The sequence below is a fragment of the Heptranchias perlo genome, chromosome 26 (assembly GCF_035084215.1).
Source record: "Heptranchias perlo isolate sHepPer1 chromosome 26, sHepPer1.hap1, whole genome shotgun sequence".
Lineage (NCBI taxonomy): Eukaryota > Metazoa > Chordata > Chondrichthyes > Hexanchiformes > Hexanchidae > Heptranchias > Heptranchias perlo.
This window is the reverse complement of record NC_090350.1, coordinates 30,937,420-30,960,270: the sequence shown is the minus strand read 5'-3', so window position 1 is coordinate 30,960,270 and position 22,851 is coordinate 30,937,420. Positions and strand designations below refer to the sequence as shown.

The 22,851-nt window shown below is 40.7% G+C and overlaps 1 protein-coding gene across 7 annotated transcripts in view; it reads right to left on the bottom strand.

The window, feature by feature from the left end:
* Positions 1-21,616, bottom strand: part of cd164l2 (CD164 sialomucin-like 2) — a 47,409-nt gene extending 25,793 nt beyond the window's left edge. For 6 of the 7 annotated variants that reach the window (XM_068006691.1, XM_068006690.1, XM_068006694.1 and 3 more), the window contains exons 1-2: positions 21,371-21,616; positions 15,250-15,339 (exon numbers count right to left, since the gene is read on the bottom strand). In XM_068006691.1, the coding sequence (XP_067862792.1) occupies positions 15,250-15,339; positions 21,371-21,614 (334 nt within the window). In that variant the 5' untranslated portion in view covers positions 21,615-21,616. The remainder of the gene's footprint in view (positions 1-15,249; positions 15,340-21,370) is intronic. The other variant, XM_068006697.1, reaches the window with a different exon arrangement.
* Between the last annotated feature and the right edge of the window lie 1,235 nt (positions 21,617-22,851).

The window sequence follows — 22,851 nt, the reverse complement described above, 5'->3', positions numbered from 1 at the left end:
GATAAATACAGACTGGTTTTACTACCTTACCAGGGTGGTACTCAATCCAAGCTGCAAAGATGCCCATTGAACATTTAGAAACTTCGAAAATAATAATTGCTTTAAAACAGTAATTAATTCTGCTTTTCAAAAAGAATGAACATACAAGAACACTTGATAGGAAGCACATACAATACTTTAAAGCTACTGGGCCTCAGCTGTTACAAGAAAGTTAGTCCCCCAACCCCAGATATATAGATCGGAGCTGAAGAAGCACTCCTGTCTAAGATGTAGTTCCTAGTGCAATCTATTGTGACAACACAAGACTTATCACATTGGTCAACTTCAAGAATGCTCGCTTTATGTATCCATCCCATTAGCCTCTTCTCTTTCAATCTCCCTTCCCCAATTCTGTCAGATGGGAACGGGCCTAGGAGCTAACACTGATCTAGGGAAACAAAACGATAAATAAGTCAACTATTCCAGAAATTTAAATTGACATTGGGTGAGATGTGCAAGACCAGCGTTAGTGCCAAAAGAGCAGGTGTCAGCTGCAAATTTAATGGGGAAAAAAGTGCAAATACCAGTGGCCTGGAAGACTCTCTCAAAATGGGTCTTCCAGGCAACCGCTTTAAGCAAGTCAGACAGTTTTATATTTGAGCGAGTTCCACAATTCAGGGAATTGGTAGCACTAATACAGGTCACATGCAAATTTAAAGCAGCTTTGGTGCATGCATGCAATTTCATAAACAGATAGTACTGGGGAGATGCGTCAATCAGCTCATACGCAGAATCTCAACTATTTTGCTATAGGCAGCTTTAAAATTACAGACATTATTAAAAGTTAGGGGCAGTGTGTTTGCTGTTGTGGATGAGCAGGACAGCCACTTCCAATAAAAATTCTTGACAAAAAAGTTATTTAGTTGCCACTGTTACAATTCAAGAGAAATATTGACTGGCAACTTCTGAAAACAAAGCTTATAAGCAGGGATGTAAATCAATGTGATTGCATTAAGTTGCTGAACAATGAATTGTCTGTTGTGTACCATGCATGCTGACTGAAAAGCCAGTTAGAACAGGAAACAGATTTACAAAAAGGGAGGTCTTTTACAGACACTAAACTTCATTTAACACTATAAGCATTGTGTGCAGGGTTTCTATATATAAAAAAAATTAAAATATGGGTTGAAGATTACAAATTGATGAAAAAAATGGTAGGTGGGGGGGGGGCAGTGAAGAGACAAAGTTGTTTGTTTTGAAATTAAATTGCAAGACAAGGTTTCAAAATGAAGGCAATTCTCCTGAAAAAGTTCACCCTTTTCATAATTACTGATAGTCACAATTTGAAAAGCACAAATGGGTAATTTGTAACATATCTACCAGAGACAGAAAGCTAACGAGTACAGGTCAATTGATCTTGAAAAGTAGTTCAAACCACATATGCAGTTTGAACTGAAAAAGTTATCTACTGTTTCTCCCACAAAGTCCTGTATAGTCCCAAGTTTATGGACTTATTTTTAGTCAGGTAAATGTCCCACAAAGAGTCTACTAAATTTTACAGTTCATTAATTCAGTACTCTTTGTTCCTTGGTAACAGTCATGCGATACAGTAGGATAACTAACCAACCTGAAGATTAGATTACATGTAAGGTGATGTTACTGGAACTGTATTAGGTCTACAATGCTGATTTGCTAGAAACTATTCTAACAAACAAGGCATCATTTTACATATTGTAAACACTCTTACTGTACAGTAACCAGTTAATAAAAACAGGTGATGCAGCAAGATAGATTCATGTTTTCCACCTGTTGCAAAACTCTTGCTTAGTTTCAGGTCTCTAGTTTCTAAAAAAAAATCACAATTCTAGATTTCTAAAAGGTCTGTTTCCAAAAGTTTTCACAGCAATTACATTTTTTTTTAAATTGAAGAGTTGATTACAAAATGTACAAAAGCAGGAAATGAGAAAAAAAAATCTATGCTGAGCAAAAACTAAAAAAGGACCATCCAGCAGCTATTTCCCTTCTACTGGAAGATGGAGGGTAAATAGGTGACTTCCAAGAGCTCAAATTAACCAAATAGCAGCAGTATTACCATTAAAAACAGCAAAAACAACAGATTAGGTTCTAACTGTGGAAAAACAGTTTTATCAGCTCATGAGGCACATATAATCATGTTATTTAGTCCAAGTGCTTCCTTGGGACACTAATGGCTACATACAATCAGAACCTAGGTTTTGCATTCAATGGGAAACATCTGTCTTAAATAATCCTCATTTCCCAGACCATTAACACATAGTTTGCTGTAATGGGTCTTGTCTAAGGACGATCTTCAGAAGGCCAGCTTTTTAGTCAGTCAAAGAAAGAGATGCGCCAGAGAAGCCTAAAAAAACAATTCATACATAAGCTTTTATATTGCTGTCTGGTCACTGGCTCCGGTGGTGAAGGTCTCCTACAGCTGGTGGTCACCAACAAAAAACTCGGCAGATTGCAAGACAGACAGATTTTTCACTGGATCTTTCTGGTTGGCACTGGTCTTATTAGGCCCAGTAATCTTGCTGCTATATTGAAAGCAGCGTGTTTGGTGGTGATGTCACATTTTATCAGGATGTCATGACCCACAATCTTTCCCTATTCTCTGTGGGGATGGCCAAGACATCATAACTCCTTGCACGTGCACTGGCCAAAACGTCACAGCCAGCCCTGCACATGTAGAATGTTGTTCCCCCTCCCCCATAGTGCAGAAAACTTCCAGGAAAAATGGCAACACATCACAAACGAATGCAGGAGAGCAGTTCAGTTGTTCTCCTGAGATCCAGGCTGTAATGCAAAAGTAACTATAAACTGAATTACCTTATTTCAAAGCAGTCAAGACAGCTCAAAGTACAATGTCTTGTTTAAAAAAAAAAGGCAAAACTTTCACTGGTACAGTGTATTCCAATTTCTGTACATCAACCAAAACGTGTTTTACATTTTCTTCAAGCATCTGGTCACCATCTTGAATGCAGGAAGTCATCAACTAACTTTGGAGCACCAATGTCTGTGCACTTTGAGAACAAGGTGAAAGAATTCTGCATCACTTGAGAGCACACAGATGAAGTGAGAGGGGTGCAAAGACAGACAGGGTGGGGAAAAGAGAGGGAAGAAGAAAAAAGTCTACTTTCTCTTTAAGGGTGGTAGAACTATAGATTTAAAACAGAAGAGAGATGGAAAAAAAAAAGTGGATTTACAGAAATTACAAAGACAGTTTGATGTGTTAATCCGAGCTGCCTGGTGTCACGAATCCTGCATCAGAACCTGGCTTGCTGGATTAGATAAATTTAAAAAAAGCATTTTCTGCTCAAGTCACTGTCATAACTTCCTACACCCAGGAAAAACAAGCAGCCATCCAAGCGAAAGCAAACATCACTTAATTCAGCTGGACCACATCTGCACGGTGAAGAGTTTTTAAATCTTTGTCCTGAGTCAGTGGCAAAGTGAATTTTAACAGCAAATGCTCGGATGCAGCAGCAATTTCACCAATACAGGAAGCAGGAAACTATAAAATCACTTCCACCCCCCCCCCCCCAACCTCCTTAAAATACATTAAGCTGTTTGGATTTCAAGAAGTAATTCAGTAGCTTCCATCACCCATGTAAGATTTGTTAATTTTTCAAAAATACCAGAAAATGAATGTCCCTTTTACACAAGTATACACTTAACATTTTTTAATTCTGTGGACTGCACAAGCGTTCATGACAAAAGATATACTACTTTTAAAGTCAAAAATCATTTAAAAAAAAATACAAAAATTAAATACATTTTATTCCAACATCTTCACAGACTTCCAGGCAACACATCTTGGGGCGATACTGGCCCCAATTTTTTGGGTGTAAAAAACATTAATTTCATGGGACTGTGTCATATTGAGTTGGGCAATATTTAAGAGTCTTTGGTGACCACCTCAACAGGTGTTAGCCCACCAAGCCAAACATCCCCTCTGCCCCAGTCCTGAACTTGCATCTTTCTCTAGCTTCTCAACCAGTGCCCTTATTGGTGCCAAACAGGCAGCCAGGCCAGACTGCCCCGGCTGGCGCAGAGATTCTGCATCCCACTCCTCGAAGGCTAGACCTCAGAGGTCACCCACCACACCCATCTTGCGCCCTCAGTGGATGATCAGTAGCCTTCCACCTTCCTTGCTGTAGCCACAGGAGAACCACCTCCATTGGAGCAACAGAACAGACAAACAAGCACAGAAGATACGCACTACGGCTTCGCACGATGGTGATTTTTAGTTCTCCATGTTCAATATAAGTAATTGCCAATTGAAGAACTTTGGTATTGTAATCTTATTTGGGGGGGGGGGATTGCTGTTGGTCTTTATTTCTAGTAATGATAGTGCAAGGTGTACTGTTTGAGGGCATTCAGATGGTGGGTGTAAGGACTGGGTGAGATGGTAGGAGGGACTGTTGGTGCATTGGAGAGGGTGGAGTTCTGCGAGTGAACCTAGTCAACTATTTACTGCTTTAGAGCTCTGGCAGCGTTGCTGAGCTTTGCTGTTCCTCTGGACCCTCCGCTTCTTGGTCTCCTCCTTGCTGTTCTTCCGCCTCTGACAGCTCCCCAGAGTTTCCCCTCCCCCCTTCACATAGCAAAGTTGTGTAGCATGCAACACACAATGATAAATCTGGATACTCGCTCAGGGCTGTATTGAAGGGCACCGCCAGACTTGTCCAGACGTTGGAATCTTTGTTTTAAAAACCAAATGATCCGCTCTATCAGAGACATAGCTCTGAATGGAACACTCCTCAGCATCTGTGCTCGGGTTCCTGACAGGAACCATGAGCCAGATGGTCAGGGGAAACCCCATGTCCCCTAACACCCGATTGTGTGAGTTGAAGAGAGGGGGTTTAAGGACTGGCACAGGATGAAGGCATTGTGACAATCGCAGGAAACCAGGCACAGACCTGCAATAGTCCCTGCCTGTGGTTCAAGGAATGGAAGCTCTTCCTGTTGTAGTACATTGCTAGTTGTTCATGGAGAGCACACTGGGCTATGTGGGTGCAGTCGATGATCCCCTGCACCTGGGGAAGTCCAGCAATTAAGGAAAATCCCACAGCTCTTTCCATTTGCTTGACAGTCTCCATGGGAAAGTTGATGAAATCTTGCCACTTAAAGAATGCATCTGTAACCTGCCTGATGGAATTATACACAGCAAACAGACTTGTATTGCTTATGTCACCCGTTGCAGTCTGGAATAAGTTCACTGTTGCTTTCAACTTTAACAGCCCCAGGCAATACTGTACATGCCCTGATGCTGGGATCCAATTGTCGCTACCACAGATGATGTAGCTCAGTCACTGCCTCCTTGGTGAAGCAGAGCCATGTGACACACTGCTCCTCTGTCAGGTTAGATATGCGCTTCCTGAAGACCGGCATAGTTCATGGCCTCATACGCCCGCTCCCGGACTGTGCTGCCTTCCTAATTGCTGCTCCGCCCCTTCCTTATGTTCCAGTCCAAAGGCAGTCCAAGCAGCACATTCATCTAAGATTGTGCTAAAGCTGATCCTCACAAAGACTGCAGCACCTCCTCAAACTCACTTGCCAAGACTTGTCGACACAAGCCAAACAAATTGCCAAAAGAGCACACCAAAAACCTATAAAAACTAACCAGAGATTTAATTTAATGGAGGCGAGGATCCCTTTTAATACTGTTGCTGCAGCCTGCTCGCCGACTGTTCCTGCCATGATTTACTGGCCGGACCAAGGAATGAATGAATCAAATGCTGCCACACACCAATCTCTCAGAAGGGTGTTAAACAGGTGCAGGACCCTTGCATAAATATTAAGATTGGGCCCCATCCCTTCAGACTGCCAAGTGGGAAAACGAAAAGTCACCCAATCCAATTCAAGAGGAACTTCTTTACCCAGAGAGTGGAACTTGCTACCACAAGGAGTCGTTGAGGCAAATAGCTTAGATGTATTTAAGGGGAAGCTAGGTAAACACATGAGGGAAAAAGGAATAGAAGGTTATGCTGGTAGGGTTAGATGAAGAGGGGGGTGGGAGGAGACTTGTGTGGAGCATACACACCAGCATGGACCAGTTGAGACGAATGTACAGCACAGAAATGAGCCATTCTATGTAATCTGGCAGCACTTTGAATACAGATCTGGCACTCGAAATCATGACCCGATTTTGCAAAGCTTTCTCTAATTTTACACCCGAAAATGGGCAAAACAAATTGAATTTCTCCCCTTATTATATTTTTAGATGAAATTTCCACTAAGCCAATACCCCGGGATTTTTTTTAAAAAATGAACCTATCTAGCATTTTCCGAGGGAAGTTATTATTTCCGTAGCTTGGAGTGCAGAGATAGTTTGAATCCCCAGTAGCCCTTGGTATGTTAGCTAGTCAATAGATCCAGTTAATTGTGTAATGCCAATTAAGTGCAAGACTCAACAAGCAGTCAGGTGTTAAACACCAGCAGCAATTCATACTCTTAGCTCCCTGGAAGATGTAATTGGTTATAAAACTTGTTTACCTGCTTATTGAGAAAGGATCCGTGACGTGGAAGAAACTTGCTTAATTAGGGGAAGATTTTCGTTCGGAGGTATAAGCAAGGTGTCCAGACTCGATATACCTACATTGCACAGAGTTCCTTTACAAACTGCTCGTCTGAGTCATTGTAGCAAGAAACTTTCAGTGCATACTTACTTCATTAAACTTCAGTTTAATGCATCCTGAAAAGGGCCAAGGCTCTTGAAATGATTTAGGAACATCGGAAGAGGGGTTGGCCATTCAGCCCCCACTCACTTAGATCATGGCTAATCTGTACCTCAACTCTATATTTCTTCATAGCCTTACCTCACAGAAATCCATCCATTCATCCAAGCTTTGAATTTTTCACATTGACCTAGTCTCAGCTTTTTGAAAGAGAATTTCCCAGATTTTCACTACCCTTTGTGAAGAAGTGCTTCCTGACATCACCCCAAACGGCCTAGCTCTAATTTTAAGGTTATGTCCCCTTGTTCTGGACTCAACCAGAGAAAATAGTTTCTCTCCATCTACCCGATCAAATCATCTTATCTACCTCAATTAGATCACCCTTTAATCTTCTATACTCAAGGGAACAGAAGTCTAGTCTATGCAACCTGTCCTCATAATTTAACCCTTTTAGCTCTGGTATCATTCTGGTGAATCTGCACTGCACCTCCTCCAAGGCCAATATATCCTTCCTGAGGTGCAGTGCCCAGAACTGAGCGCAGTACTCCACATGAGGTCTAACCAGAGCTTTATACAACTGTAGCATAACTTCCACCCCTTTGTATTGGTTAGGTTGACTGAAGAGAACAATTTAAATGTTATTATTTCTATTTCCCCAATTTATCTGCTGTATAAATTATACTTCTTGTGATAAATTTAAATGAATAAATTTAGCCTGAACTATTTGATGTTCTTCTGCTGATTTAGAGATCTGGAATGTACAGTGATATCCTGTGTGGTCTCTAGTGTATACCCTAATAGTAAAAGAGGTTCACTGTTCATCCTGTGGCCCAGTTACTCCAGATAATTTGCACACAAGATCAAGTTTCAGTTCACTGGAACTGCAAGCTAGTTCATGGAAGCAGAGAGCATGAATAAAGTATATTAGGAACTACCCTGAAAAACAAATAAAATGAAAAAGGCACTAGTGAACAAAGCGCAAGCATTAAATAACTACCCATGAATAATCAGAAACCAAAAAAGGTCAAAATGTTTTTAGGAGCCATCTTGGTTTCTCCTGAGCACAGACTGTTTAAAAATTAGATTTAAAATAAAAACAAAAAAAATTACCAAAATCTCAACTAGGCAGGAGTGCGTGTCTCAGGAACTTTGGTTTGCTTTTGCCAAAGTACTGAAGCTGGGATATTTTACCTTGGTCTTCCTTCACTGGGGGACCCTTCCGTTAGCTCCTTTCTCCCATTGCCCAGATGGACAAGTTCTCTGCCATTCATAAGCAATGCTTGCCCCATGCAGGTGGTCATATGTTTGAATCCCAGGGCTACCCTTCAGTTTAAATTGTTAGCCTCAACAGCATAATCAATATTCCAAAAAAAAAGCATCAGTCGTGACCATTTGAGATCTTCAGCAGAGACTCACAATGCACTCAGAATAACATTTTTGAAAAGATGATCAGTAATTTAGATTTTTTTTAAAAAATAGGTTAGGAATGTTTTTGGATAATATTTTTCAATGAAATAGCATTGAGCCAGAGTGCGCGAAAGAAAGTCGAGTGGTTCCATAATAATTGATACGGAAATAATGACTGCAATAAATCACTTCATGTGTTCCAAGTTGAACACAGGGAGGCAACAGTATATAAAATCAATATTGCACACAGCCATTATATAAACAATTGTTGAGATTTGGATGTCTGAACTAATTTGATGTGAATACTACAAATTCATATTAGCCAAGAATTTGCAGCTCAATCTTAGCTACTGGGACCATTGAATAGCGAGTCATTTACTCTGTAAAAGTAACAACTTCAAACAATATGACTTCCTAGTCTTTTTCCCTATCCTGTGACAAAACATCCTTTCTAAAAAAGACATTAAATTCTGCAGTGATACCAAAGAATCCCTACCTCCCCCCCAACCCTGCCATCGCTACAGTTATGCAAATTCAGCTCGACAAATATAAAATGCCAATAGTCACGGTACTATACATAGACAAACGTGGGTAATGCAGAGTGAGGCCATGTCACCATAATGCAATACCAGTCATGTTATAGCAATGTACCTGAAACTTGAGCAAGCAAGCCAATCTATTTTAGCCAGACTTAGTTAAAAAGATAAGAAACCAATAATCGGGAGCCTCAGCACCAAATCATTCCAAACATTTCACCATCTTATCCCATTCAAAGCAACACAGCGCAAAAAGAAATGATTGAAATAGTTTATTTGTGATGCTGCCTAAAGTACATTTGCAAATATACATTTCAGCCCTGTTGTAAATATCACAAGTTAGTATGCCATTCTCAGCCTATCAAAAGAGAATAAATAACAAGTTAACAATACTTGTTACAGTTCAGAGTTCTAAAAATACTGTTGCCGCAGTCAAACTGAATAGCAACTCACAGGGTGAAATTGGAAGACAAGGAATGGAGATCAGCCAGACCGTTGCATTATTTTTAATGACAAAGCTCAAATACTGGCCCATGCAGTTGATGTTCCTCATTAATAACTGAGCAGGCATCTGTAGTTGAGAGATAAGAATACAGCTGCCATTGGCGATACCAATCTGAACATGTGGTTTCATTCATCTGCAGGGTAAATCTTTTGCTGAACTTCTGCTTCAAAAATGATTTCACTTTGGCTCAGACTTGCCAGAACGCACCAGATTTAAACACACAACATACACCCCTCCCCTCCCTGGGGACTCCCTTCAAGATGCATAAACTGTTGATGGTACTGCATGGCTTAGCGCCAAACTACACAGATCGAAAGAGCCCAGATTTGATTCCCTGTTCATGTGGAGATGGGTAGCAATAGGGGTACTTCAATTGGCTTCAGTGTATCCTGACTAGAGAGGTGAGGGAGGGGAAAAAGCTACGGCTTCTTTTCCTGATTACTAACCCGTTGGACGAAGGCGTGTGTAGATGTCAGCAAGGAAATCCGGCTTGGATATGATGCCCTCCACGATCGCACAGCATGTGGATGCTCACAAATGAAAAATGGCCACTTGGGTGAGGTACCTGAAGCAGCTAGGCCGAGTGGAGCCTTACCTGTCTATATCCCTTTGCAAACTGTATCCTCCTCACAGCTTACTTTCCTACCTAGCTTTGTATCGTCAGCAAACTTGGATACATTACACTCGGTCCCTTCATCTAAGTCATTAATATAGAGTGTAAATAGCTGAGACCCAACCACTGATCTTTGTGGCACCCAGCTAGTTACAGCCTGCCAACCTGAAAATAACTAATTTATCCCTACTCTCTGTTTTCTGTCTGTTAACCAATCCTCTATCCATGCCAATATATTGCAAGAGTCGGTATTGTCAGGAAACAAGGCAAGAAAAACTTAGAAGAATCCATTATTAAAAGGAAGTGGTAAGAGGGCACTTAGAAAATCATAATATTAGGCAGAGTCAACATGGTTTATGAAAGGGAAACTGTCTAACAAATTTATTAGAGGTCTTTGAGCATCTAACTAGCAGGGTAGACAAAGGGGAACCAGTGGATGTAGTATATTTGGATTTTCAAAAGGCATTCGATGAGGTACAACATAAAAGGTTGTAACGCAAGATAAGGGCTCATGGGGTTGGGGGCATTGATAGAGGATTGTTTAACAGACAGAAAACAGAGTAGGGATAAACAGGTCATTTTCAGATTGGCAGGCTATAACTAATGGGGTACCGCGAAGATCAGTGGTTGGGCCTCAGCTATTTACAATCTATATTAATGACTTAGATGAAGGGACCGAGTGTAATGTATCCAAGTTTGCTGACGATACAAAGCTATGTAGGAAAGTAAGCTGTAAGGAGGACACAGTCTGCAAAGGGAATATTGACAGGTTAAGGAGGCAGATGGAGTATAATGTGGGGAAATCACTTGGTAGGAAGAACAGAAACACAGAATATTTTTTAAAATGGTGAGAAATTATTAAATGTTGGTGTTCAGAGAGATTTGGCTGTCCTCATACAAGAAGCACAGAAAGTTAGCATGCAGGTACAGCAAGCAATTAGGAAGGCAAATAGAATGTTGTCTTTTATTGCAAGGGTATTGGAGTACAAGAGTGAGGAAGTCTTGCTACAATTGTACAGGGCTTTGGTGAGACCACACCTGGAGTACTGTGTACACTTTTGGTCTCCTTATCTAAGGATGGATATACTTGCTTTAGAGGCAGTCCAACGAAGGTTCACTAGATTAATTCCTAGGATGAGAGGGTTGTCCTATGAGAAGTCGAGTAGAATGGGCCTATGCTCTCTGGAGTTTAGAGGAATGAGAGGTGATCTAATTGAAACATATAAGATTCTGAGGGGGCTTGACAGGGTAGATGCGGAGGTTGTTTCCTCTGGCTGGATAGTCTAGAAATAGGGGGCATAGTCTCAAGATAAGGGGTCAGTCATTGAAGACTGCAATGAGGAGGCATTTCTTCACTCAGGTTGTGAATCTTTGGAATTCACTACCTCAGAGGGCTGTGGATGCTGAATCGTTGAGTATATTCAAGGCTGAGAGATAGATTTTTGGGAGTCTATGGAAATCAAGCAGGAAAGTGGAGTTGAGGTTGAAGATCAGCCATGATCTTATTGAATGACGAAGCAGTCTCAAGGGATCATATGGCCTTCTCCTGTTCCTAATTGTTATGTTCTTACGTCAATATATTTAGCATGGCACGCTGAGTTTTAAGAGGCTTCTACTCGGATGTAAACCAGAAGTGGCATGGCAACCAAAACATGATCATTTGCAACATTAGCATCTCATCAGGTGAGTTGAGATCACTCAAGCTCTACTCAAAGATAAATTTCTTTGGGATTTTGTTTACGATGCAGTTATAAATGTAACAGTTATTTTTAGCACAGTTCAACGCCACTACTCGTTCTTAAGTGACTATAAAAACTCTGGCATCCCAAAACTGACCTCTCATGGCAATGTTATCCATAAAATAGTACAATATGAACTTGCATAAATCACATCCAACCCATTTTACACCCATGAATTTTTGCTTCCCAGCTCTTCCTGGATGGATTCCACACAGATTTAAGAAAGTGAAGCACCTTATCTCATGCACTGTGATTGGGATGTTGTTCTACCGTTCCTGGGATATCCAAAAAGATAAGCAAACCCAAAAATCTGGTTGTGCTCAGAGTTAATAACAAAAATTAAAAGATCTAGATGCTCAAATAAAAAGAATGAGGTCTGAAATGAGCAGCACAAATATTTCAGCAAAGCAAGTACGTCGAATCATTAACCAGCAATTTAGATGACTGTATTTTATCTATTTGAACAGCTGAAGACTCCTTAACAAAAACTCTAATACCATATTAATGGTACATAGCATCCATTCCACAGCACCATTTGCATTCTTGTCATGATTAGATAATCAGCTGGGGAAAAAAAGTGCTAAGATATTAGTGAGTAGAGGCCCATGACATGGCCATTTCCAATTTAGCCCCTGGAAAGCCAAGAGGAGAAACAGCTGCCCATTTGTCTCTTCCTAAACAATTGTCCAGGGCTCCAAGCACTCCTGCCATGTAATTCCTCTATTCTAAACTATTCACTGCTCAAAGTGCAGTCTCCTCTATGATGGGGAATCAAATGAAGATTAGGTGACTGCTTTACCGAACACCTCTGTTCTGTCTCCAAGTTCGACGCTGAGCTACCAGTGACTTGCCACTTGCGTCCCACCCCCATTTCCACTCTGACTTCAGTCATCGGCCTCATACACCATACCAACGAAGCACATGCAAGTTTCCAGATTATTTTATCCTTCTCCCAGGCCCTCTGGTCTGAACACTGACTTTAGTAACTTCAGACTTTTAACTATAATCTTCATTTTCAAATTGGTTAATGTCATACTTGACCTCCATGTTTTCCATTTTCTCACATTTCCCCAGGCCTCCTACTTCCTTAGCTGCTTATACACCTTTGTTTCTTTCCTGTCTTAATGTTTCCGTCCATCACTTAATGGAGATGATCCGTAACATCACTCTACGGACGGACCGACAGACAAATACATTTTCCCTCTTTTACTATTGTATTAATAAGCTTGTATGCCTATTATTTTTCAGTTAAGAATTTAAGGACAAGTCATTAACTTATCTGTTCTCTCCAAAGATGCTGACAGACCTGCTGTGTATTCAGCATTTTCTGCATTTGTTTCAGATTTTCAGCACCTGCAGTGTTCTGTGGGAACCAAATGGACGTTCCCTCTACATAACAGGTCTGTCTGCTGACACTGACACAGGTACTAGATCATACTAAATAATTCAATGACTCTCCTTCATTTTTGACGGCTATGCTTAGCAATAAAGACGATGTGCTGTCATGGAGTTAACTCCAGTTTAAAAAAAAACTATTATCCTTCTAAATCTAGAGTCTGTGTGGTTTTTGTTAACCATAGCTAAAACTAAGCCAAAAAAAGTTTCAACTAAACCCAGTCTCATAAGTTCAACAGCAGGTTGAAATTAAAGGACTATGTTTCAAGTTGTTTGATAATGCTGCAAAATTGTGATTACTAAAATTGTTCTAAGAATTTATCGGCAAAGTGAGCAGGCTCTGGGAAACTACAGCAACAACAGTACATTAACGTATCACAGCAACAACCAGAAAAGCACAGAACAGTTGGTCGGTCACTTCAATGACTGCACACAGATTTTTTTTTTATGGCTTTAATACAAATATTGCTCATTAAGTCAAAATAAACATGCAATTTTAATGGGTACCACAAATACGGAGTTTTAGAAACAGAAAATTAAGAACCAAGGTCCTCCTTAGGTCACTGGATAGTGGCCATTTCCCCCCCCCCCCAATCTGTAACCCAACATCACAAAAGGTGAACAGTAGTAAACCGACCTGGCACCTGATCTTTTATGGCTCAGTGTTGCACTAAGTGGCCATTTTGACTGATGAGCAATCAGAAAAGCTAGGAACTTTTAAGTTTCTGTAATGATATGATCAGATAGAACAGCTGGCATGTTCTATACTACAGCATGACAACCAATTAGAAAATAAAAGATCTATTGCCTTACTGTACCCAGCTATTTTGCAAACTCAGCACTGTACCAAACTAAAATTGGAACCTGATATACACCATTACTCCTCAAGTTCCGTTAAACATTTAAGAAGTTACTCACTTATTTAGGCAACTGGCAGCACAAGTTGCAGAAAGCTCTTCAGCTAGGAGGTCACAAATTCACAAAACACAAAATCAAGAGCCACCAGCCAGGATTGTTTGGAGTTACTCTCAGTCACTGGTGTTGTGCCAAACACTTTACAGCTGTCAAAATTTTATCTTAAGGGTTGGGGGCGGAGGACAGAAAAAAAAAAAATCTGCTGTTGCGGTCTCACAATGATGTTGCTGAAAGCCAGAAATACTCAGATCTCCCACAGTTACAATAGAGTGACTCAGAGTCCAAAAAGAGGGAAAAGGGACAGGCGAGGGAAGGGAAGGGAAATAGAACTCACTAAGAGAACAAAAGATACTCTATGCGAAGTCCTTGCCACATTACAACCAGACATTCAATTTAACAAAAAAAACAGAAAAACCAAGTAAAAGGACCAATGTTAACATTGGGGGAAGGTTTGATTCCTGCTCAGTAGGCATTAACATCCTTTGTTCCCAAATGTCAATGCAGAGATATCAAATGATTCTCCAATTCCATAGCAGCCAATACTATCATGTACTTGGCCAATAGGGAGTTAGAAGATGATTGACAGTTCTAGATCAGTATCTGGAAACAAAGGATCCTAATCCCTATTCAGAGAGAGCAGAAACCAATGGCTATGTCATCTCAAGCCTCCACCTGAGCCAAAATGTTGAGTCTCTCTAGGGAAAAGACACAGTGATATAAATAGAGTTCTCTCTCAACAGTTAAGTGATTTTTGCTCTGATACTTTGGAGAGAGAATTTTCTCCTATAGAGCATTCTTCCCATTAAAATACAGTTTTTAAAAATGCTGCAATAGCAAAGTTTTGTGATACGGTATTGCTTTAACATACAAGGCATGTTTTACTGAAGTGACCAAATTTGAAAGGTTGATAAATGAATGCTGGTAGTTAAAAAACCACAGGAATACAAGATAGAATCATAGAAAATTTACGGCACAGAAGGAGGCCATTCAGCCCATCGTGTCCACGCTGGCTGAAAATTAGCCACCCAGCCTAATCCCACTTTCTAGCATTTGGTCCGTAGGCTTGTAGTTCACAGCACTTCAGGTGCTCATCCAGGTACTTTTTAAAATGAGTTGAGGGTTTCTGCCTCTACCACCCTTTCGGGCAGTGAGTTCCAGACCCCCACCACCCTCTGGTAATATCTGGAATATTGATCTATGGATTATATTTACTTGGTAAACACCCATAAAGATTGCAATCGAGTCCTGATGTACTGTAAAACAAAAATCCTACTTTGAGGGTTCCAAAATCTTTTAAATTTTAAAACTGGTGAAGTTTCTGACCTAAAGAGAAAGGTAAAAGAATAAACCTTCGAGGCGGAATATTGACAAGTAGTGTTCCTATTTAAAAGACTACCATACATCAGATGAGCTCCCTCGATTGCTCCTCACGCTTGTGTTAAATTATGTACAAAGCACTTACCTGACTGACATCGCACCCATACGCAGTCTGTTAAGTTCAGTGAAGCATCGCCAGTAACACAAGGTTCACATGACTCCAATTGTGCACAGTCTAAGAAGCAAACATACAGTAACCATGACTTTGAATCAAAATCAGGTAATACTACTACAATTTAAACATTGAATATTTAGCCCATTGGTATTTTTAAAACCTTCTTACTGCCCTATGGAAATTAAGGCTACTTTGGATCAAGGGATATGGGGAGAGCACTGGAATATGGCATTGAGATAGATCAGCCATGATCATATTGAAAGGCGGAGCAGGCTCAAAGGGCCGAATGGCCGACTCCTGCTCCTATTTTCTATGTTTCTCTGGATCATAATAATGGTTTGTTAATTGATCTGATGTTAATTTAACAGTCATAAATGCTTGACAACAATAGATGAAAGATGCCAATTATCGAAGATGGATCCAATAAACTTAAAGTTGGTGCATAATCCATTCAGTAAAATTGTACACTCAAATAACACTGCAAAATCACATTAGGACCAGCTTCAATGCGACTGAAGTGTAGAGTGAGAAAGCGAATGAGAATTTGAATTTGTATAGCACCTTTCATATCCTTAGGATATCGCAAAGTGCTTTACAACCAATGAGTGTAGTCAGCCAATTTGCACCCAGCAAAGTCCCACAAACAGTAATGAGATGAATGGCTAGTTAAATCTGTATTCAGTGATGTTGGGTGAGAGACAAGTGTTGGCTAGTACATCAGGAGAACTCCCGTACTCTTCAGATAGTACCACAGGATTCGGTGTCCACCCAAAAGAGCAGATGAAACCTCGGTTTAAAGTCTCATTCAAAAGATGGCACCTCTGTCACTGCAGCACTCCATCTGTACTGCACAGAAGAAGTCGTCAAGGACTGGAATGGGAAGTTTTCTACATGGACATATTGAAAACCAGTTCAACAGTCACATGCAGAAAGTTACTTCTCTCTTGCAATAGGCAGAAGTCAAGACGCTCTTTACATTAATATATAGGCGAGCAAGGCCCACAGGATAAAATAGCACCAGTAACTGAACATTCAAGAAATTAAGAATCGCGCCCAGATAGATGAACAGCCAACAAGGTAAAAGGTATCAAGCCTACATTTGGTATGGGCTTGGAAAACTGGTGTCATTTACCTTCTCAAAGTCAGAGGTAGAACTGACCAAAGAAACCTCTACTTCAAGAAAAAGTATATTCCAGGTAAACTAAATGTATACTTTAAAACCAGTAGGTATATTAGTGTTGTTACCTTAACTCATTTTCAAATATAAATAGAAAAATGAAAGAAACGTTTTTTTTGTGCCATGACGACAATGCCACAGCTGTACCGATTACTATTGGAAAAATACACAACATATTATGAGTCATTTTACATTGACCAGTGCTTTTAAAAATGTGTCACTTTATTCTATTCATAGTTCCAAGAGTGCTGGCTGCCAGGTTTCAAGAGCATCCATCACACTTTGGTACTCTGGATCAGAGACCAAGTGAGCAATAACTGGATCCTGACTCCACAACCTCCACAGAAAAGGGCTACAGACATTTCAACAAAGCTCTGAAGGACATCCGGATTCGTACTAGTGTGGAAAACAGACCATTTGGAGAACCAACCTCCCTTCCACCCACACCACCCCCAACTGCATAATAGGTCAGAATGCATATGGGCATGACCATGCTGCACACTGTTGCACCGGGGCTTAAAACAGGCATTATAACCTCCCCCAGCAAGCTCTGGGATGTTGGTAGAGATATTGAAAGGCCAGAATTAACGTCTTTGGATCTCACATGCAATGGAAATGCAGAAGGATACTGCAGTTGAGAAAGGCATAGGATAATTTCTGTAGTTTAAGTATTAATGCGACAGAGAAATATGAATTCAGGAATTATTTAATGTGTTGATGGCTTTAAAAACAGGATACTGACTCGTGGATTAAGATGTCACAAATGGTGCTTGTGCACTACTTCTGGGAAGAGTGCTTAAAAACAAGGTTTTACACTTATCTAAGTTCTAACCAAAGTGATAGTGTTTCTCTCATCTAAAAGTTTGAAATGTTTGCCAATCATACATTCAGGGCAGCTTATCTAGGGGCATCAACAAATTCTTTGTTGTGATATGGACAACTGCATGGTATTTTAGTTTCATGCTTGCTGTCCTTTTCAAGTCATGGCAATTCTGTACTATCATGGTCTAAATTTTCTTTTGCCCTGCTCCCAAAGCAGCTTTTGTGCCTTTAAAAAAAGACATCTTTACCCTTCAGTTGTTCAGCAAAAATAAACAATCCAGCTGCCACAAAATGGCTATTTTTGCAGCCCAGCTTTCTTTTCCATCTTCTGCCTCTTCGCACTGCCAGTGAATTAAAATCACACATATCACTGCCAGTGAACTAAATCACACACAGCACATTACCAGGGATGATGGACTTCAGTTATGTGTAGAGACTGGAGAAGCTGGGGTTGTTCTCCTCAGAGCAGAAAAGGTTAAGAGGAAATTTGATAGAGGTGTTCAAAATCTTGAAGGGTTTCATGAAGGAAACTTTCTTTTAAAAAGTTATGATAATCTGGAATGCACTGCCTGAAAAGGGTGGTGAAAGTAGATTCAATAATAAATTTTCAAAAGGGAGTTGGATAAATACTTGAAGGGAAAAAAATTACAGGGCTATGGGGAAAGAGCAGGGGAATGGGACTAATTGGATAGCTCTTTCAAAGAGCTGGCACAGGCACAATGGGCTGAATGGCCTCCTTCTATGCTGTGACATACTATGATAGCACAGCCAGCAAATTAAATCACACATCAGCAAAGGACTTTGCTTCAGTTTTGTGAACTAGCAATTTTGAATAATTTCAGCAACATCGGATTGGTTGCCTTAATTTACTGTCAGGAGCACATTATAATCTGGGTATTTTGCAATGCAAATAGTAGATTAATATACAATAAATGTGAAAGCAGTTGTAAAATCCACTCTTGTACCACTGCTGCCACGATACAATGTCAGTTTGGTGCAGCTAGTAGCACTCTTACCTCAGTCAGATTGTGGGTTTAAGACCCACTCCAGGATTTGAACACACAATCTGGGCCAATGTTAGTATTAAGGGAGCAGTACACTGCCAGAGATACTGTCCTTCAGATTAGATATTAAACAGAGGCCACATTAAAGATGCAAAGGCACTACTCCAAGAGTAGGGAGTTCTCCTAGTGTGATCAACACTCATCCCTCTGTCACTCAAAAGCAAATTAACTGATCACTCAGCTCATTGCTGTTTGTGGGACCTGATGCACAAAATGGCTGCCACTGACCTAGATAGCACAGTGACAGTACTTCAGAATAATTAATTTGTAATACATGAAGTACTTTGGGATGTCAGATGTGATAAAGTGCTACATAAATGCAAGTCTTCATTTCTTTACAGTCAGTAGGGAGAACAGTCTTGGCTATGAAAAGCTTAGTCAATGTCACTCCAATATATTGCATTTAGCAGCTTAAAGCTCTTCATTGATTTGGGCGTATTTTAAATGGACCAATAGGGCTGGCAGTGAGTTTCCCCAGTGTCAACTGACAGGAGTCAGCACAACAAGTGCCCCTTTAAGGGCACCATTAATATAATAACCAAACAAGTGATTCAATTAAAGATGCTTAAAATAAAAGCTGCACCTCAATTGGTAGCACTCTCACCTCAGATCAGATGTGGCTTCAAGTCCCACTTCAGAGACTTGGGGGGGGGGGAAATTGAAAATAGTTGTTTTTTTGGGTCGCAACCGCAAAATTGTTGGACTTTGCGTTCCCAGTGGGCAGTCTGTACTTTTCCGCGCCGATGTTAAACCCGGAAATAAAGCCGGGTCGCAGTCGCGAACCCCAAAAAACAGCCCTTTTCAACTCCCATTTGCCCCCAACCCACCCGTTCTTGGGGTTTAAAATCACCCCCTTTGTGCACAAAATCTAGGCTGACATTTCACTGCAGTACAGAGCGGGGGCTGCACTGTCAGAGGTGCAGTCTTTCGGATGAGAACGAGGCCTCGTCTACAGGAGGCTGTAAAAGATCCTGTGGCACTATTCAAAGAGCAGGGGTGTTCCCAGTGTCCTGGCCAACGTCTCGAACAAAACGGATTATCTGGTCATTACCACTTTGCTGTTTGTGGAACCTTGCTGTGTGCAAATTGGCTAATGCATTTCCTACATTACAACAGTGACTACACTTCAAAAGTACTTTGTTGGCTGTAAAGCACTTTGGGGTGTCCTGAGGTTGTGAAAGGTGCTATATCAATACAAGTTTTTCTTCCTTTAAAAGCAACAAAACCAAAATGAACAACAACTAAATAAGTATGTTATTACTATGTCTATAGGGCACTATACCCTGCAGTGCCCACCAACCACAGAAGAACTTGACTGCAGTGAAAGATAAATTTTAATCAAGAATCTGTGAGGGTGTCAAATACCTTCTCCAAACCCAGCAGGACTAAATCACTGTTACGCACATTCACCAATTTTTAAAAAAAAACAAACTGGGGCCCAGTCCATTATTCTGGCAGTTTTGTTGATAAACCCTGCTGAGCATTCCAATTTTAAGCCTAATATATCTGAAGGGTCTGAAATTCAGACCTTCTAATTCTCCAAGCTGGAACTCAAATGCTCACCAGCAGAGAATTGAATACATATAATCTTCAATCCAAGTCACTAGATCTTAAGCTGCATGGACAAAAGAATGACATTCACCCCCCACCCCCCACCCAAAAAAAAATCTCAATTGATGGTCAAAAAATGATTAATGACCTCAAGCAACAGGGTTGGCCAAAAAGAGCTTCAGCAGTATATCAGTTGTGCATCAAGGGCCCTCTGTATGTGGAGAACTTCCTCTTAAATTGAAACCATGCAGTGGATACTTTATTCAGTATCTGAATCCTGCCAAATTCAAATGAACCCAAATTAATCCAAAAGAACCAAAGTTTGAACCACTTCAGATTCTGGTGTCTTTCCAAAGTCAGGTTCTGAACCCGACAGGGGCAACCCGGACAGCAGTTCAATCACGTTGGTGATATGAGGAATGCTTTGGCCATTAACTTAAGGCACAATCTTCAGCTCAGTGCAATAGCACACACACCAGTCTTGCCGTAATTCCTAGCTCGCACGTGGACTACTTGATGGATTTTGCCTTCCAGAAACACTATTAGGGACTTTTATTTGCACCATCAGACAGTAGCATTGTGATATGGGCTGGTTGCTTTCAGCATTAAACTTTCATTCAGGGTGTGCCAAAAGGCCAACTGTGACACCAATCCACACACAGCAAAGCCCAGAGGTTATGATTAAGAAAAAACAGTTTGTAATGGCTACTCGGACACTTCGGTGTATAAAACATCCGACCTTTTCAGGACTAGATGCCAGAGCAAAAGCTTAGAGTGGAATGTATATTAAAATATTCAAAATTGCCAGGCGACAGCTAACAAGGGAAGGGGAGGGGAGTTTTAATTTATTCCCAAGTGCAAAGCAAAGTGACATTACCTTAGCACGGAAGGGGGGCAGCGCCAGCAACACAATGGAAAATTCCACCTTCTACTTGATGAATTTTAAAAGTCTCACAGGGAGTTTCCTTAATTTGAATTGAGTTCAAACAAATCAAGGTGCACAGGAGGTAACAAGACAGCCATTGGACAGTCTGACATTATTATGCACAGATACCACTTGATATTGTCTTGTGACCAGACGACAGTGCCCTTAAAAAAGGGTTTATTTTGTTAAAAATGAAACCGGTTGCCACCCAGAGCAGTATTAAATAACGTGTATATTACTTTCATACATTTTGCCACCATTGCAAAAGTTCACTTTAAAATTCACACGTAAACTCTTTCGCAATCTCAAATCTTGAGTAAAGCAACCCAATTCAGAGTTTCAGCTCTGAATACTGAGGTCAGATCAGTCAAATAAATTACATCCCATCAAAGTGTCCTAGTTTCAGACTAGATAAACACTCTGAACGCCACAATGAACAGCCTCTCAGTAACGAATGCGGTCTCCCCTAGCTTAAAATCAACAAGGACCGCTACAACACTTGTTCCTCTTACATTCTGAGCTACAGAGTATCCACATTCACAAAGTATTTACCTGCTGTCTGTCCCTCGCAAACTCGAGAGAGTAGCACGAACAGAAAAACTCGCATCGCAATCTCAGCGCACTTCATATTCTCAATATCTCTCTCTCTCTCTCTCTGTGTATCCTGCCGGGGATTTAAGAGGGGAAGGGGTGGGGAAGTTAAGGAAAAGGACCAAACGAATCCACTGAAGTTTGCCGAATCCCCGTGAAATCCCAGCACCGAAGCAGCAGGGATGGAAATAGGAGCTGGGAGCATGCGTGGAAATTAACCCGGGAGACCACGTGGGATAATGTATCCAAGCGCTTGTAACAAGGCATTAAAGCGGCACTGTCGCATGGGGGCTGTATGGATCGCATTTCACATGTGATCGCAGTGTGTTTACCTAACGACCAAAGCCCCAGGGACAGGAACCTTCTCCCCTGCAGACAAGACACGCAATTTAAAAAAAAAACATAATCCAGTGTCGGACTGGGGGGGGGGGGGAAATAACCTTAGCAAATATACAGCAGTGAATATGCTGCTAACTGTATCAAAAAGAAACCTTATCTTCCTGTCATGTGAAGGTATGATTGATACAGTGACATCGAGTTTATTGGCACTGTGTACCAAGGCTGGTGCAAGAAATTAATCCGACTGTCAAATGGGAATGCTAGCCTCAGAAACAAATAAAGAACAGAATGTGGTAGCAGATTCAATTAAGCTAAATGGTAAAGTGGAAGGTTTATACTAATAATCATAGAACGTCATATCTGGTCAGGATAGCGTGTTGCAAGGATCTTGAGCAATTTTGGGGGTCTTATTTATAAATCGATCGAATGTGCTCTCATAATTTATGATACTGGTGACCAAGCCTTGCTTTTCTTGGACCCCTGTCTTCAAGGAGATGGCTTAAGTTGTACAGCCTATGATCGCACTAACTCTAAATGGACTAAATGTGGTGTATGATAGAATATTTGTAATGCAAACGAATTTTGCATTGTACAGGGATCTGGCTAAACATGTGAACTTTTTCACAGTACAATATAAACGTACATTTAATAAGAAAATCAATTTTGCAATAGATCAAGAATTCAAAACAAATGGGGGGACACAAGCAAACTCCTTGGCATGATCAGCAAAATTTGAAAGTGCAACCCTCAGATTACTTCAAACTCATTATCCTGAGTGGCAAAAACCAGCTGATACCCCAATTGGCCAACCGAAAACAACCTGCACTGAAGGTTGTGGGAAGGGATGTGCTTGTTATTGCAGTCAGTTTTGTGAGAAATCATTGGAGAGTTAATCCGGAGACTATCGGGTGTCGGGAGATTCTTTGCTAATCCTGATCTCTGGGTGAATAAACTTGTTTCTTATCATATCATTTTTTTTTCTTAAAGCATTTTAAGTCCCTTTGCCTCTCAACGTGCTCCCTGTTTAAAATACCATTATTTCTGGTCAAAAAGGAGAGGAAATCTGCTCCTGAGCTTCTGCTTATTTTAACCTGTCAAATGTT